The 15,692-nt window shown below is 42.4% G+C and overlaps 1 protein-coding gene across 1 annotated transcript in view; it reads left to right on the top strand.

The window, feature by feature from the left end:
• MMEL1 (membrane metalloendopeptidase like 1) overlaps positions 1-15,692 on the top strand; it is a 202,866-nt gene that overhangs the window by 100,718 nt on the left and 86,456 nt on the right. The window contains exons 7-8 of the mRNA XM_044278346.1: positions 622-740; positions 15,257-15,322. Of these exons, the coding sequence (XP_044134281.1) occupies positions 622-740; positions 15,257-15,322 (185 nt within the window). The remainder of the gene's footprint in view (positions 1-621; positions 741-15,256; positions 15,323-15,692) is intronic.

Raw genomic sequence — 15,692 nt, 5'->3', positions numbered from 1 at the left:
ACTATGGCAGGCCAGGGAGTAACCAATTATAACCTCATGATTCTGCCTTGGGGGTTCCGATCGGTGGACAAGGGGAAACATCTCCCCCTCTCCCTCTGTTTAACCCCTCAGATGCCACGACGACAGTATCTGAGGGTTTAAACAACAGAATTAGAGTAATCTCCAATTCCTCTCACTGCTGCCATTTGTCAGCTCTATTACATAGCTAGCACCCACTGCGTATGGAGTGGGCTCAGTTTGTGAGCCTACATCCAAAATACATTTTTGACAGGTATCACCTGTAAAAATGAGCAGCAAAAAACAGTACACTTCTACATCTAGGACAATATCTATTTCCTCTCAATAAAAGTTTTAATATATGCAAATGAGCCTCTAGGAGCAAATAGGAGCAATTGGGGCTTTACTCCTAGCGGCTCAGCTCTCTCTGCAGCTGCAGCACTCTCTGCACTTTAATTGACAGGGCCAGTCAATGAAAACATCACACAAGTGATTTTTAAATGCCTTAGGTAAAATCTGCAAAGCTCTAAAACCTTTTTCAAAAATATTTTGTGTTTTTTGCTTTTTCATTAGTTTTTTTCACGTCGATTTTTGTGTTTTTAACTGTATTTTTTCTTTTGATAGAGTCCAATTGGAGTTTGGAAGAAAAAATATCCCTTTTGAACCACAGATTCAACAAAAGAGTCCTCGTTGACCTATTTGTATGGAATGATGACCGGGAGTCAAGCAAGCACATCATTTATGTATGAAGATGAATTTTCATATTGTATTATTCTCATTTTCCATGCTGAAATGGTTTCTTTAATACTTAGCAGCTGTTCATAAACTGTTAATCGGGTTTTCCAGGAAATTCATTTCGATGACTAGGGTTGAGCAAAGTATTCAAAAATTTAATTCGGTTGCTTTTGCCGAATTTTACCCAAAAAAAACACTTTGTGATGAATAACTTCGTCATGAAGCACATTTTTTTGTAAGTGGTGGGTGCAATGACAGAGAGCGGTGATTGCTCTGACCCCCCCCCCCCCCCCCCCCCCCCCCGATCATTGAACTTCTCAGATGCTGCATTCAAAGCTTATTGTGGCATCTTATAGCAATATTACAGTGTACATTTAAAAAATAAAAAAAGGCATCATACTTACCTCATCCATTGAAGATTTGGAGCAAAATATCGCACGGTCCATGTTAACTATTTCAGGGAAAATCGATTCACTACCACAAAGCACAAGAAAATTAGGCTTTGTGGCAAATCAAATTTTCCCTGAAACACTATTGATAGCTATTGATGGTTTTTCCCTGAAACTCTTTTGATGGCCTATCCTCAATATAGATCATGATTTTCTGACTGGTGGGGGTCTGACTCCAGACACCCCCGCCAATCAGCTGTTTGAAGAGGCTGCGTTTCGGCTTCGGCTGGGGTGCCAGGAGTCGGACCCCCACCGATCTGATATTGTTGACCTCTCCTAAAGGGTAAATCATCAATATTAAAGGGAACCTGTCACCAACTTTATGCTGACCTCACTGAAGGCAGCATAAAATAGTGACAGAAATGCTGATTTCAATGGTGTGTCAATCATGAACTAACAGTAAGTGGTTGCCGAGAACCAGCATCATAATTGTTGCAGCCCAGGCCTTGAAAAGAGTCAAATCTACCTGAGAAGAGTCATGGTTATTCCTAATCTCCTGCTCTCTCCGTCCATCTGCTGATGAATGGCAGTTCTCTCCTAGAGAGAAAGGGAGAAAACTAGGTAGAAGACTGTTAGTCTTAGGAAGGTGGTCTGGGAGAGAAGGAATTCATGAATAACCACGAATCTTCTCAGGTGGCCTTTTTCAGGCCCAGTCTGCAATGATTGTGATGTTGGTGCAACCACTTCCTTTTAACTTATAAATGACAGACCGCTGAAATCTTATGACAGGTTCCCTTTGAACTCACAGAAAAACCCTATAAGCCACTTTCACACGGTCAGTACTGGGTCAGTATTTTTCATCCATATTTGAAAGCAAAAACCAGGAGTGCATCCAAGCACAAAAGAGACACAGTGTCAGGAATCATCCTGTTATGTCTGTTTAGTTCAGACTATCTTGCCCTTAAGTTTTCCCTCAGTTAAGGTGGTGGATTGTGTCTCAGCTGGGTGCCATCTTACTTCCTGTTTCATATATAAATCTCTCAAGCCTGTTACTCATTGCTTGAGTATTGTGTTTTAGCTCCTGTTTGTGCAGTCCTCTCGCCTGGAACTTGCTCCCTGGTTTGTTCCTTCTCCTTGCGGTTAACCCTGCTAATCCTGCACACCTGCCAACCACTCACTGGGTTTCCCCCTGACCTCTCGTCTGGATCCCTGCCTTCATCTGCATTCCTGCTACCTCCTGTTCAAGACTCCAGTGCCTCCTGTGTTTAGGTCTTGTCCCTGCCATTGGATTCCAGTAGTATTCCACTAGTATCGTGACAGAATACTCAAGCCTAAAATTGAGTCTGCCGGGACTGGGAGTTCAGAACTTAGCATTAAGCAACTGCATACTGCTATGGCTAATATGTGCACCGAGATGCAGACTTTAAAAAATAAATATGACGACTTTGAAGGAAAGACTTTCTACAACATCCAAATTTATGGACAAGCGATTCAACAGCTACGTGGTACCATGCAGACATTATCTGACCGGATAGTCCACTTGGAAAATCGAGTTTCTGTACCACCCGCTACAGTGCCTGCAATGACCCCTAAGTTGCCACCATTCAGATTTGGCGGAGACCGTGACAAATTCCGGGGATTCCTATCACGATCGGCGTAACTGTCACATACGTGACACGGAGGGAGGAAAAGAGGGAGGCCCTGCCCTAGTGAGAGGGAAGGTGGTGACCCCTGACTCACCTTGCGACTGGCGCCTGGCTGCCCTGTCGTCCCTAGACGGGTTCCTCACCCGTACGCCGATCACGTGCCTAAAACCCTGGCTTTCCCTAGGATGAGCCCTAGATAGTGAACAGGGCGGTGGGAACACTAGTCCACACCACTAGCTCTAAAGGAAAACACCAAGGGGAGGACAGACAATACAAACTAAACATATAATCCCAGGAGGGCAACCACAGGAGACAACAAAAGCCCAACAGGGATCCGGAGGGTAGCACTCTGGAACAACAACCAGATTCTCAGCTCCAGTGGGTCAGCATAGATGTCCAGGCAGGAAGCTCTATAACTGGCAACAAGAGAAGTGTGAGAGGAGAATATAAAGGAGTTTGGGAGTGGCAGACAAGAAACAGCTGAGGAGGAGAAGCTACGGATCCCTGAGTGAGACAAAAAGGATAGCAAGGCAAACACAGAAAACAAACACTAAGAAACACCGTGATCTTTAGACATAGAGCGCGCAGCCACCCGCTGCGACTTCCTGACCCCGGGTATAACGGAGTCAGACGTGGCTCTTGACACCCTCGTGACAGTACCCCCCCTTTCACGAGGGGCCTCCGGACACTCAGGACCAGGTCTCTCCGGATGAGAGACATGGAAAGCCTGAATCAACCTGTTGGCGTTTACCTCTGACGCTGGAACCCACATTCTTTCCTCGGGACCATAACCCCTCCAATGCACCAGATACTGAATAGAGCGGCGGACCCGACGAGAATCAACAATTCTGGATATTTGAAACTCCAGATTACCATCCACAACAACAGGAGGAGGTGGCAGCGGTGATGGTTCTAGAGGTGGAACATACTTCTTGAGCAGCGACTTATGGAAGACGTTATGGATCTTAAAAGTCTGAGGTAGCTCCAGGCGAAAAGCCACAGGGTTAATGACGGCTACAATTTTATAAGGACCAATGAACCTAGGACCCAGTTTCCAAGAGGGAACCTTCAACTTAATATTCCTAGTAGACAACCACACATAGTCATTCACTCCTAGGTCCGGACCTGGCGACCGTTTCTTATCGGCCATACATTTGTATTTACCACTCATATTTTTCAAGTTAGCTTGCACCTTCTGCCATACCGATGAAAGAGATGAAGAAAACCGTTCCTCTTCGGGAACCCCAGAAGACCCCCCCTCTTTGAAAGTACAAAATTGGGGATGAAAACCGTATGCACCAAGAAATGGTGACTTGCCAGTGGATTCCTGACGGCGATTATTTATGGCAAACTCGGCTAACGGTAAATATGATGACCACACCTCTTGGTTTTCAGACGCAAAACACCTTAAATATGTTTCTAGGTTTTGGTTGGTACGCTCAGTCTGTCCATTCGACTGAGGATGGAAAGCTGAGGAAAAGGATAAGTGTACCCCTAAACGGGTACAAAAAGCTTTCCAAAACTTAGAAATAAACTGGGTTCCCCGATCCGAAACCACATCGGAAGGGACCCCGTGAAGCTTCACGATTTCACTGATAAACACCTGAGCAAGAGTCTTAGCATTAGGAAGTGCGGGTAGCGCAATAAAGTGTACCATTTTGCTAAACCTGTCTACTACTACCAAGATAACTGTTTTACCCGCAGACAAAGGTAAGTCAGTGATGAAATCCATTGATAGATGTGTCCATGGTCTATTGGGGATGAAAAGTGGCAATAAAGACCCTGCTGGACGTGTATGAGAGACTTTCGCGCGTGCACAAGTAGAACAAGTAGACACGAAATCTATTACATCCTGACGCAACCTTGGCCACCAAAAACGACGAGACAATAGCTCCAAGGTTGCTTTACTACCCGGGTGCCCAGCAAGTGCCGAATTATGATGTTCCTTCAATAACTCAAGACGCAGGTTTAACGGTACAAACAATTTCTCTGAGGGGCAAGAGGCCGGGGCGTCCCCCTGGGCCTCTAACACCTTTCCCTCTAGAACAGAGTGTACAGCAGAGACAACCACTCCTCTTTGTAAAATAGGTACCGGATCACTAACATTACCCCCTCCAGGGAAACTACGAGACAATGCGTCTGCCTTGGTATTTTTTGCCCCAGGACGATAGGTGATTACAAAGTTAAATCTGGTAAAGAATAGCGACCACCTAGCTTGTCTAGGGGTGAGACGCTTAGCCGATTCTAGGTACAGAAGGTTTTTGTGATCCGTAATTACCGTGACGGGGTGGATTGCTCCCTCTAAGAAGTGACGCCACTCTTCAAACGCCAGTTTAATCGCCAACAGTTCCCTATTTCCAATATCATAGTTCTTTTCTGCTGCAGATAATTTTTTGGAAAAGAAAGCGCAAGGACGCCATTTGCCAGGAGACGGACCCTGAGACAATACAGCCCCCACTCCCACCTCTGACGCATCAACTTCAACAATAAAAGGCTGGGAGACATCAGGTTGAATTAGGACAGGTGCCGAGGTAAATCTCTCTTTTAGAGAGGAAAATGCAATTTTAGCGGCGTCAGACCATTTAGAAAAATCAGTCCCCTTCCTAGTCATGTCAGTAAGGGGTTTAACGATCACTGAATAATTTTTAATAAACTTTCTGTAGAAATTTGCGAAACCCAAAAACCGTTGTAGAGCTTTAAGGTTCTCAGGAAGATCCCAATCTAAAATTGCCTGGACCTTCCCAGGATCCATACGGAAACCTGAGGCAGATAATAGATATCCCAGGAATTGTATTTCCTGAACGGCGAAGACACATTTTTCAATTTTCGCATATAATTTATTCGTCCGTAGGACCTGCAGTACTTGCCTGACATGTACTTCATGTGTTTTCAGATCAGCCGAATAAATTAAGATATCATCTAGGTATATGACTACAAACCTGCCGATGAGATGACTAAAAATATCATTAACGAAATGTTGGAAGACAGCAGGGGCATTGGTCAGACCGAAAGGCATGACTAAATTTTCGTAATGCCCCTCAGGGGTGTTAAAAGCTGTCTTCCACTCATCCCCTTCCTTGATACGAATCAGATTGTAGGCCCCCCTAAGATCAAGTTTGGAGAACCACCTAGCACCCGCAATCTGATTAAAAAGGTCAGGAATGAGAGGAAGAGGGTATGGGTCTCGGACGGTTATCCGGTTTAGCTCACGGAAATCTAGGCAAGGACGCAGGCCCCCATCTTTCTTTTTAACAAAGAAAAACCCTGCAGCCACGGGTGAAGAAGAGGGTCTGATGTGTCCCTTGGCCAGACTCTCGGAGATATAATCTTTCATGGCTTGTCTCTCGGGACCCGAAAGATTATACAACCTGGACTTGGGTAATTTTGCACCGGGAATCAGGTTAACCGGGCAATCATAAGGACGATGAGGTGGTAGCTTCTGACAACCCTTTTCAGAAAAAACGTCCTCAAAGTCCAAAATAAATGTAGGTAGGGAAGCTTTATAACTGGCAACAAGAGAAGTGTGAGAGGAGAATATAAAGGAGTTTGGGAGTGGCAGACAAGAAACAGCTGAGGAGGAGAAGCTACGGATCCCTGAGTGAGACAAAAAGGATAGCAAGGCAAACACAGAAAACAAACACTAAGAAACACCGTGATCTTTAGACATAGAGCGCGCAGCCACCCGCTGCGACTTCCTGACCCCGGGTATAACGGAGTCAGACGTGGCTCTTGACACCCTCGTGACAATTCCTCAATCAATGTAGGCTATACTTTGATGCGAATTCAACTCAGTTTCCTACTGATAGATCTAAAGTCTTATGTATTATTATGCTGATGACACATAAAGCCATTGCCTGGGCTAGTTGATTGAGACTCAAGATGCCCGGCTAAATCACTTAGAGGACTTTATCAATGCAATGAGTCAAATGTTTGACGACCCCAATCGAGGTGCTAAAGCAGTATTACTAGCTTTGCGCCAGGGCAGATGCCCTGTCACAGAGTATGCAATGGAGTTCAAGAGGTGGGCTGTTGACACCGATTGGAACGACGCAGCGAAAATGTCCTTTTTTTAGGAAAGGACTAAGATGAATTTGCCCCTGCGGAGGATCCTTTAGTTTTTGATGCTTTTATTAACCATTGCATTCGAATCGATACCTGACTGTCTGAATGACGACAAGAGAAATTAGCTACCTTAAATTATGATATTAAGCAGTCCTCCTCTTTTCCTGTCTCCATTTCCAAGGTGTGTGAAGTGCCTTTGCGCTATGGCATTAGAAGAATTTTGATGTCTCTGACTTTTAGTCTAACCAGACTGTCTATTACTCTGTAATTCCTCTAACTTCTTTATTAACTTCAACTTTTCTTTATATATAACACTGCAGCCTCCGCAGCAGATAGTCCATGTACATAATGCGCATTGAAAAGATATCACAAAATGGCGGTATGCATAAGATGGTGGTTCAACTGTTCAATCTTGTCATTCAACATAAAATGGTGGATATATTTCTTTCTTGAGTACCTGTACTCTCACTTTAAGTTATTTAAGCACTTTATGATCTTTCTGAGAGGTATAGCTGAGGTCTAACTAATAGTTCACTTGCTGAATTTGGTTGCAATTTGCAGTATGCAGTTAGCAGTAACTATTTGCAGATTGGTTGAATATGATCTGGTATGGTTGTATGCAATTTGTTTGGATTGTATGATTGTATGGCTCAGTAGTTCGTTTGTATGGTTGCAATTGGTGGAACTGTAAGTAAACACACATATAACTGGTTCAGTATACAGTTCTAATCACAATTAACAGTAGGAACATTATATAACTGTTTTAAATACCTATTTTTGCCTCTCTGCTTCCATAAAACACAGCTCTTAGTGGAGTGAATGTCTGTTCAGCTTCTCTCTCTTGTGAATAATAATTTCTAGCAGCTCCTGCTAGAGGAATTTCCTACACAAGCTGTGTGTGAGGCTGGCTGTAATTGGTCAAAACTCCTGGGCTGTGTGAGGCTAGATGTGATTGGTCTAGACTCCTGCCCAGCAACAACAGTTTAACTCTATGCTTTTTGTTGTTTCTGCTGTGTCATTGAGCTTATCTCACATCCATATAATGAATCTTTAAGGCATATTATCTTTTCTGCTTCTGTGAACACAATATATTTAACTGTTATATGACATCCAAACATGAAGTCATTGTAAATAACTCTGCTTTTGTCTTTAACACACAAACATAGGAACTGTATTAAGGTTACTGGAAGGTTTAGCTATATAAACAAATAAGCTATATTAGCAACTTAGGACAGGTCTTAGCTGGCCAGCTACACATGGAACCCCAAGGAAAGATTTACAAAGAATCAGGAAGTGAGCCTATGCAAGTAGATTCCATACTAAGACATGAAAGCGTTGATCGAAGGGAGCACAGGCTCCGGAAAAGTATATGCTTTTACTGTGGAAAGTCTGACAACTTCCTTATCAACTGCCCTAGCCGTCCGCGGAGGTTGGTGGCAGCTATTACAGATCCTGACTTTTCAGATGGAGAATCAATTGCTTCGGAAACAATCTGAGAAAGCAATCATCCATTCTATTTCATCGGGGGCCCCTCATATTAAGAAAGAGAATAAAGACTCCCATTGCTTCCTTCCCTTTAAGTTCTTGATTAACTCTCAGTGGATATCCACATCTGCTATGGTGGACTCCGGGGCTAGTGGCAGTTTTATGGACCTTTCTTTTGCTCAAAGGCATGGGGTTAAATATCAGAAAAAAACCTCACCCATGGTAATGAAGACCGTAGATGGATCTCCACTCAACTCAGGGCCAGTGGATCAGGAAACGGAACCTCTATTTCTATTAATCTCTTTTATTCTAGGCCTACCCTGGTTGCAAGCACAGATAATAAGATAATAAGGTAATAGAGTTACCCTCTGTATATAAGGCATTTGCGGACGTTTGCGATAAACAAAATGCAGACAAGCTCCCCCCACACCGACCCTACGATTGTCCTATAGAATTGCTTCCTGGTGCATCTATGCCTTTTGGAAACATCTACCCTTTGGAAGATCCTGAACTAAAAGCCCTCATAGAAGAAAATCGGGCTAAGGGGTTTAGCCGCACATCTTCCTCACCGGTGGGGGCTCCTATATTCTTTGTTAAGAAAAAGGACGGTTCTCTAAGACCTTGCATTGATTACTGAGAACTTAACAAAATTACAATCAAAAACCGTTTGGAGAGAGTGCGACATGCAAAACATTTTACCAAGTTAGACCTGCGAGGTGCCTATAACCTGGTCCGTATCAGATCTGGAGATGAATGGAAGACAGCTTTTAGGTCACGTTACGGACATTTCGAATACCTTTTGTTCTTTGCAATGCCCCGGCCACTTTTTAACATCTCGTCAATGAAATCTTCAGAGATCTTCTGGACCAGTTCGTAGTCATCTATTTGGACGATATCTTGATCTTCTCCAACTTTATGGAAGAACATCAGAGACATGTGTAAGACTCATGTCTCTATCAACTTTACATTAAGATTGAAAAATGTGAATTTCACCAAACAGATCCAATTCCTTGGCTATATAATTTCACCTCATGGTCTACACATGGACTCTAGCAGGATTAAATCAATAGTAGACTGGCCTACTCCCAGGAGCATAAAAGATGTTCAATGTTTTATAGGTTTTGCCAAGAATTTCTCAGAAATATTTACTCCTATTACTCAGTTGACTAAGAAAAAAAATGTTTTTGCCTGGTCTCCCCAAGCACAGGAATCCTTTTGCCTCCTAAAGTCCAACTTCACTACAGACCCTGTATTAGTTCATCCCGACCCAGAACTCGCCTTCATTGTGGAAGTAGATGCTTCAGACTGTGCTATAGGGGCTATTCTGTCTCAGAAAACAGGAGACAAGGCTTTATTGCATCCGTGTGCTTTTTTCTCCCAACGTTTATCCCCTGATGAGAAGAATTATGATGTGGGGAATAAAGAACTGTTAGCTATCATTGCAGCTTTTAAGGAATGGAGACATCATCTTCAAAGAACCTCACAGCAAATAATAGTTCTGACTGATTACTGTAATTTGGAATTCATTAGATCTGCCAAATGTTTATCTCCTCGTCAAGCTCGTTGGAGTCTCTTCCTCAATCAATTCAACTTTGTAATCTCGTACAGGCCCAGTTCCCGTAACGGCAAGGCAGATGTTCTATCTAGAATCTTTTCCAATGACTCGGCTTCTACGATTCTGCTCAAGACTATTGTTTCTGAGTCTAATTTCGTGGGAGTAATCTATAATAAGGACTTGTTTGAAGAGATAAAAAAAGGCCTATGACACGGACTCCTTGCTGTCTCAACAACCTGATAATGAGCATTTAATGCTTAAGAAAAAGGTGTGGACCAATGGGCAGAAGCTATATATACCCAAAACAATAAGACTGAAAATTTAAAAGTTAGTCCATGATTCTAAGATTGCGGGTCACAAAGGAGTGCAGAAGACACAGGAATTTTTGTCCCTTTTTTTGGTGGCCCAATTATCAACAGGATGTAAGGAAATACCATGTGACATTTGTGCTAGATGCAAGACTCCACGTTCTTCACCCATGGGTTTATTACAGCCTTTGTCTGACCTCTCTCGTCCCTGGGGTTCTACAGTCCCTGTATTTCCATGGACTTTATTTTAGATCTACCTATTTCTAAGGGAAAAAATACAATTCTGGTAGTAGTTGACCGGCTCACCAAGGCTGCACATTTCATTCCATGTACTGGCCTAACTTCTGCCAAAGACACCGCTGACCTTGTAGTTCAAAATATGTTTTGTTTTCAGGGAGTTCCTGTCACGGATGGTGTTGCAGAAAGCTGGAACTTATAAATAAACATCCGACTGGCTTGATCCCAAACTAAGGAGCATATGGGTGAGCCCTATAAAACCCCTAGAGCTCTCCCTGACTGCTATGCCCATGCAAAGGTCTTTATGGTAGACGATTGCATGTCCACGTACCTCATACTATGTGACACCTGAGAACCCTATAATAGTGAGGGGACACGACCACCGGCTCTCTGCACTTAATACGGACGGAGTCAGGGTTACCTAGAATCAAGCCAGCAAGGAAACACAAATAAAGGAAACAATCCAGGAAAAAGTATAAACCGCAAGGTGAGGCAGTATGGGAGGGAATATAAAGGGAGACAATTAGTGTAAATAGGTGACAGCTGGGAGAAGGAAAGGAGATGACAAAGTGAAACCAAAACAAAGAACTTCATGCAGGTAGAGAAGAACATCTAACAGACCTTCTCACAGAAGTGGCGGTGACAGTTCCTGATGACGTTATTCCGGATCGTGGGGTGCAGTTTGCATAACAAATTTGCCGTAAATTTTGCACAGCAATTGAGATTGATATTAATGAACCGCCTTTCACCCACAATCTAATGGACAAATGGAAAGCACAAATCAAACTCTGAAACAGTATCTTCAATGCTATATCTGTCATTTACAAGATAATTGGGTCGATCTGCTTCCCCTGGCTGAGTTCTCTTACAATAACTCCCAAAATGCCTCCACCAAGCAAACTCCTTTCTTTGCAAATTTGGGGTATCATTCAAATATTCTTTCCAAATTCCCTGCTGTTTCACCTATTCCAGCAGTTGCGAAAAGGATCTCTGCATTCCAGCAACATTTAGAGCTACTAAAAGGAACATTAGAGAGGGCTCAAGAAAATTACAAGAAGGCGGCAGATAAATTTCACAGACCAGCACTAATCTATAAAATACGGGATAAAGCATGCCTTTTCACTAGAAATTTGAAAATTAAGGTTCCTTCACCAAAACTAGGACAGAAGTTCGTTGGGCTTTAAAAGATTATCAGGATAATTAGTCTAGTAGCTGTTCGGTTAAGCTCCCACGATCTATTAACATTCATCCTGTTTTTCATGTGTCTCTATTAAAGCATGCCGTGCCCAACTGTATTCCAGAACTTGTCCCTCCTCCTCCCGATGCGGTGGAGATAGATGGGCAAGAACAGTTTGTTGTAGAGAAAATATTGGACTGCAGAATTTTCAGGAACCATCTACAATACCTCATTAAGTGGCAGGGTTATGGGTCTGAAGAGAATTCTTGAGAACCGGTGAGTAATATTAAAGGGGTTGTCCAGGTTCAGAGCTGAACCCGGACATACCCTTATTTTCACCCAGGCAGCCCCCCTGAGCCTTGCATCAGAGCATCTCATGTTCTGATGCGCTCCCTTGCCCTGCTCTAAATCGCGCAGGGTAAAGTCTCTTTTGTTTTCAATAACACACTGCCGGGCGGAAACTTCCGCCTGGCAGTGTGTTCAGTGACGTCCCTGGCTCTGATGGGCGGGCTTTAGGGCTGCCCTAACCGTTTTACTGGCTAGGGCAGCGCTAAAGCCCGCCCATCAGTGCCGGTGACATTACCGGGCTTCCTGGCAGCCCCATGGAGAGCCCTAGTACGTCACCAGATCTCCAAAAAATGCCTTTGCCCTGCGGGATTTAGTGCAGGGCAAAGCAGAGCATTGGAGCATGAACTGTCAGGGGGGCTGACAGGGTGAAAATTTTGGAATGTCTGGGTTCAGCTCTGAACCTGAACAACCCTTTTAATGCTCCCGACTGATCAAACAGTTTTATCAAAGACATCCTTGGAGACCAAGCCAGGTCTCGTCCAGAGGCCGATGTTTAGGTGGTAGTACTGTCAGGAATCATCCTGTTATGTCTGTTTAGTTAAGATTGTCTTGCCCTTAAGTTTTCCCTCAGTTAAGATGGTGGATTGTGTCTCAGCTGGGTTCCATCTTACTTCCTGTTTCATATATAAACCTCTCAAGCCTGTTACTCATTGCTTGAGTATTGTGTTTTCCTCTCGTCTGGAACTTGCTCTCTGGTTTGTTCCTTCTCCTTGCGGTTTACCCTGCTATGCCTGGACACCTGCCGACCTCTTGCTAGGTTCCACCCCTGACCTCTCATCTGGATCCCTGCCTTCATCTGCATTCCTGCTACCTCCTGTTCAAGACTCCGGTGCCTCCTGTGTTTAGGCCTTGTCCCTGACATTGGATTCCAGCAGTAGTCCACTAGTATCGTGACACACAGATCTTTCCATTATACATTTTCTATGTAGGTTCCAGTCCTAGTTTAGAATTCTGATACAAAATACAGACCAAACATGCTATTATGTGAAAGCGGCCTTAATCTCAAACTCAAAATGACAAGGGCCAAAATACACAGTAAACATTGTGGGCAATGGAGACTGGACGGTTGGGTTCTGAGGGTTCACTGGCGAAAAACCTTTTTTCAGGTGCCAATAATTAGTTCAGTAGTTTGACATGTTGACGGTTCATTGCTATCAGAATCTTGTTATTTATGGGGTCAACGTATATTCTTGAACTACGTTTAAGCTGGCCATAAAGCAGAGAGAATGATCAGCCCCTTTGTGGTTGATCAGTTGTCTGTGGGATCATTTGTGCAAGCAATCCCTCCAGCAACATGCCAGCGTAAACTAGAAGACAGTTTTTTTTTTAAAGAACTGAGTCCTTGGTCCTTGAGCACAATGGCAAATGATCAGATGAATTTGGCTGATCATGCCATAAACACACAGTTTTGGCCAACAACAGCTGGAATTTTCCGGTGTGTCCAATTACATTTTCAGCAGACAAGCGTCTTTCATTGGCCATCATGAATGATCGTTCCTGCTAGTTTTTCAAATGACAATCATCCATTTTGGCCATCTCATATGTATGACCAGATCTACACCTCAATATGGTAAAAACATCCTTCAGCTGAGGTTTCTGTACCTTAATATGTATGGAGAACCATATAGAAACATGCTCAAAAATATGTCACTATATGGAGCAGTCAACATAGAGTATTGATTGATACCGATTTGTCATACCACATGATCATACACATGCATGATGTCTAAGGGCATGCTCAGATAGCTGAAATTCCATGCTAAAAAATCACCATGGTTTCTGCAAGGAAACTCCCCCAAGAACTGACATATCAATTTATTGTGGATTTTACAGTAGTTTGATGAGAGGTGGAAAAAATACGGTTGTCATATGCATTTCAGTGCAGAATATGCTCCAAAATCTGCCATATATTGTATATAGACAGTCATTTTTGCCTCTCCTCTATCCACAGACTCCAGCTATATTCAAAATGCCTGGTTTTTTTTTAATCAATTTATGTTTAACAAAAATACTTTATTATATTTTGCAACATATTCTGAAATATTAAGCAAAATTCACTCAGTAAAGGAAATCACAAGATAATAACAACTGCTTTGAAGATTTTTAAAAGCCTTAAATATATGCATTTTATTGTGCTGTGATGCTTTCCATGAAGAGACGCACCTTGTCCTAATTGACCTGTTGTATATTTGACAGGTTTATAGATTCTGGTTCTGTGATACAGGATTCATCCTATGCAAGTTAATGTACCATGACTCTGTCTGTGCACATACATCTGCTCCAGGTCATGCTAATGATGGAATGAGACACTCATGGCTAATATAATACTTTCCTGCTGCAATAAATAGCATTGTAACTTTTAAACATTGCCATATGCAGAATGATCTGTATTTTCTTACAATATACCTAGTCCAAAACCAGACTGGAAAAAGTACAGTACATCTTATAATCCATAATGTAAAACTACACTTTCAATATCAAATAATTTTTATCCTATAACTACCCTAGTTTGGTTTTGAGGGTTTAACCCATGAGAAATAGAACCAAGTGGCAAGGTACAGCTCCAAAGTCAACTCCAAATAGAATTGTTATCTTCTGGAGCTTTGGGGTTCTTTTCTTTGAGGGCCTACTCTTATGATATTGTGGGTCAGTCTAACCCTAGCAGATATGGTACATTTCAAAATTGTTCCTAAAATTTCAGTAAAAAGACTGACTACAACTTCTTGACATGATCAACTTTAATATAATAAATACTGCTATCCATGTAATAATTTAACCCCTTGGTGACCAACAATATGATTTTTTTATGGCGGTCACTAAGGGAAGTTTGGCTAGGCCGCTGCCTTTTTCGGGTTTTGCATGCAGCAGAGCAGAAACTCAGCTCTTGCACGACAGCTGGGCTCCTGCTCTAACTGCCAAAATAGTGACTGCAACATCTAGTGACTCTATCCTCCATCAGCAATGCCACAAATGAGATTGTGGTTTGCTGATTTCTTCACTCATCTGCCAGGTAACCTGATGAATGCCCCCAGGTATGCTGCAAAGTGAATGTTGCAAAATTTACAACATAAAAACTCAATGGCAGTATTGCTCTTTTTCTCCCATCCACCAAAAAAGTTAATAAAAGTTAATCAATTATTATATTATGAGTCATCTGTACCCCAAAATGGTCCCATTAACATATTGTCTTTTAAAAACAAGCCTCTATACATCAATGATAAAAATAAAAATGATATAGTTCTTGCAATGCGGCAAAAAAAAATATTTTTAAAAATTGCTTGGCTACTAAGGGGTTAACATTCTACTTTTTTTTTCAGATTGACCAGCCCAGCCTTGGAATGCCTTCCAGAGATTATTATTTTAACAGAGGAAATTATCAGCGGGTGAGTGAAATATTAACATTTATTAAAATTATTTATATTGCCTGAATTAGTTTTAGAAATCAAGTAGGTCAAAAAATAGGGCCATATAAGGGCTGTAATATCTGTAGTACTACTGAACCAAACTTAGATTACCGTGGAACTTTATTACTGATCCTATGTTACATCCTGTATTATACTGTAGAGCTGAATTCATAATTCTTCAAGCTTCAGAGGTCACATCTCTCAGGATCCCTAAAATCTGATAATTCACATTATGAAAGGCAGGAAATTCTTCTCTCTGATAATGTAGGTATTGTCTAGTTTGGACCACCATCATTCTTCATGTCCCCTTATGGGGCACAATAAGTTGGTGATTGATCCCTTGCTGGGA

This window comes from Bufo gargarizans, chromosome 2 (assembly GCF_014858855.1).
Source record: "Bufo gargarizans isolate SCDJY-AF-19 chromosome 2, ASM1485885v1, whole genome shotgun sequence".
In the NCBI taxonomy this organism is placed as follows: Eukaryota; Metazoa; Chordata; class Amphibia; order Anura; family Bufonidae; genus Bufo; species Bufo gargarizans.
The sequence above is the reverse complement of the archived record's forward strand: the minus strand, read 5'-3'. Positions and strand labels throughout refer to the sequence as shown.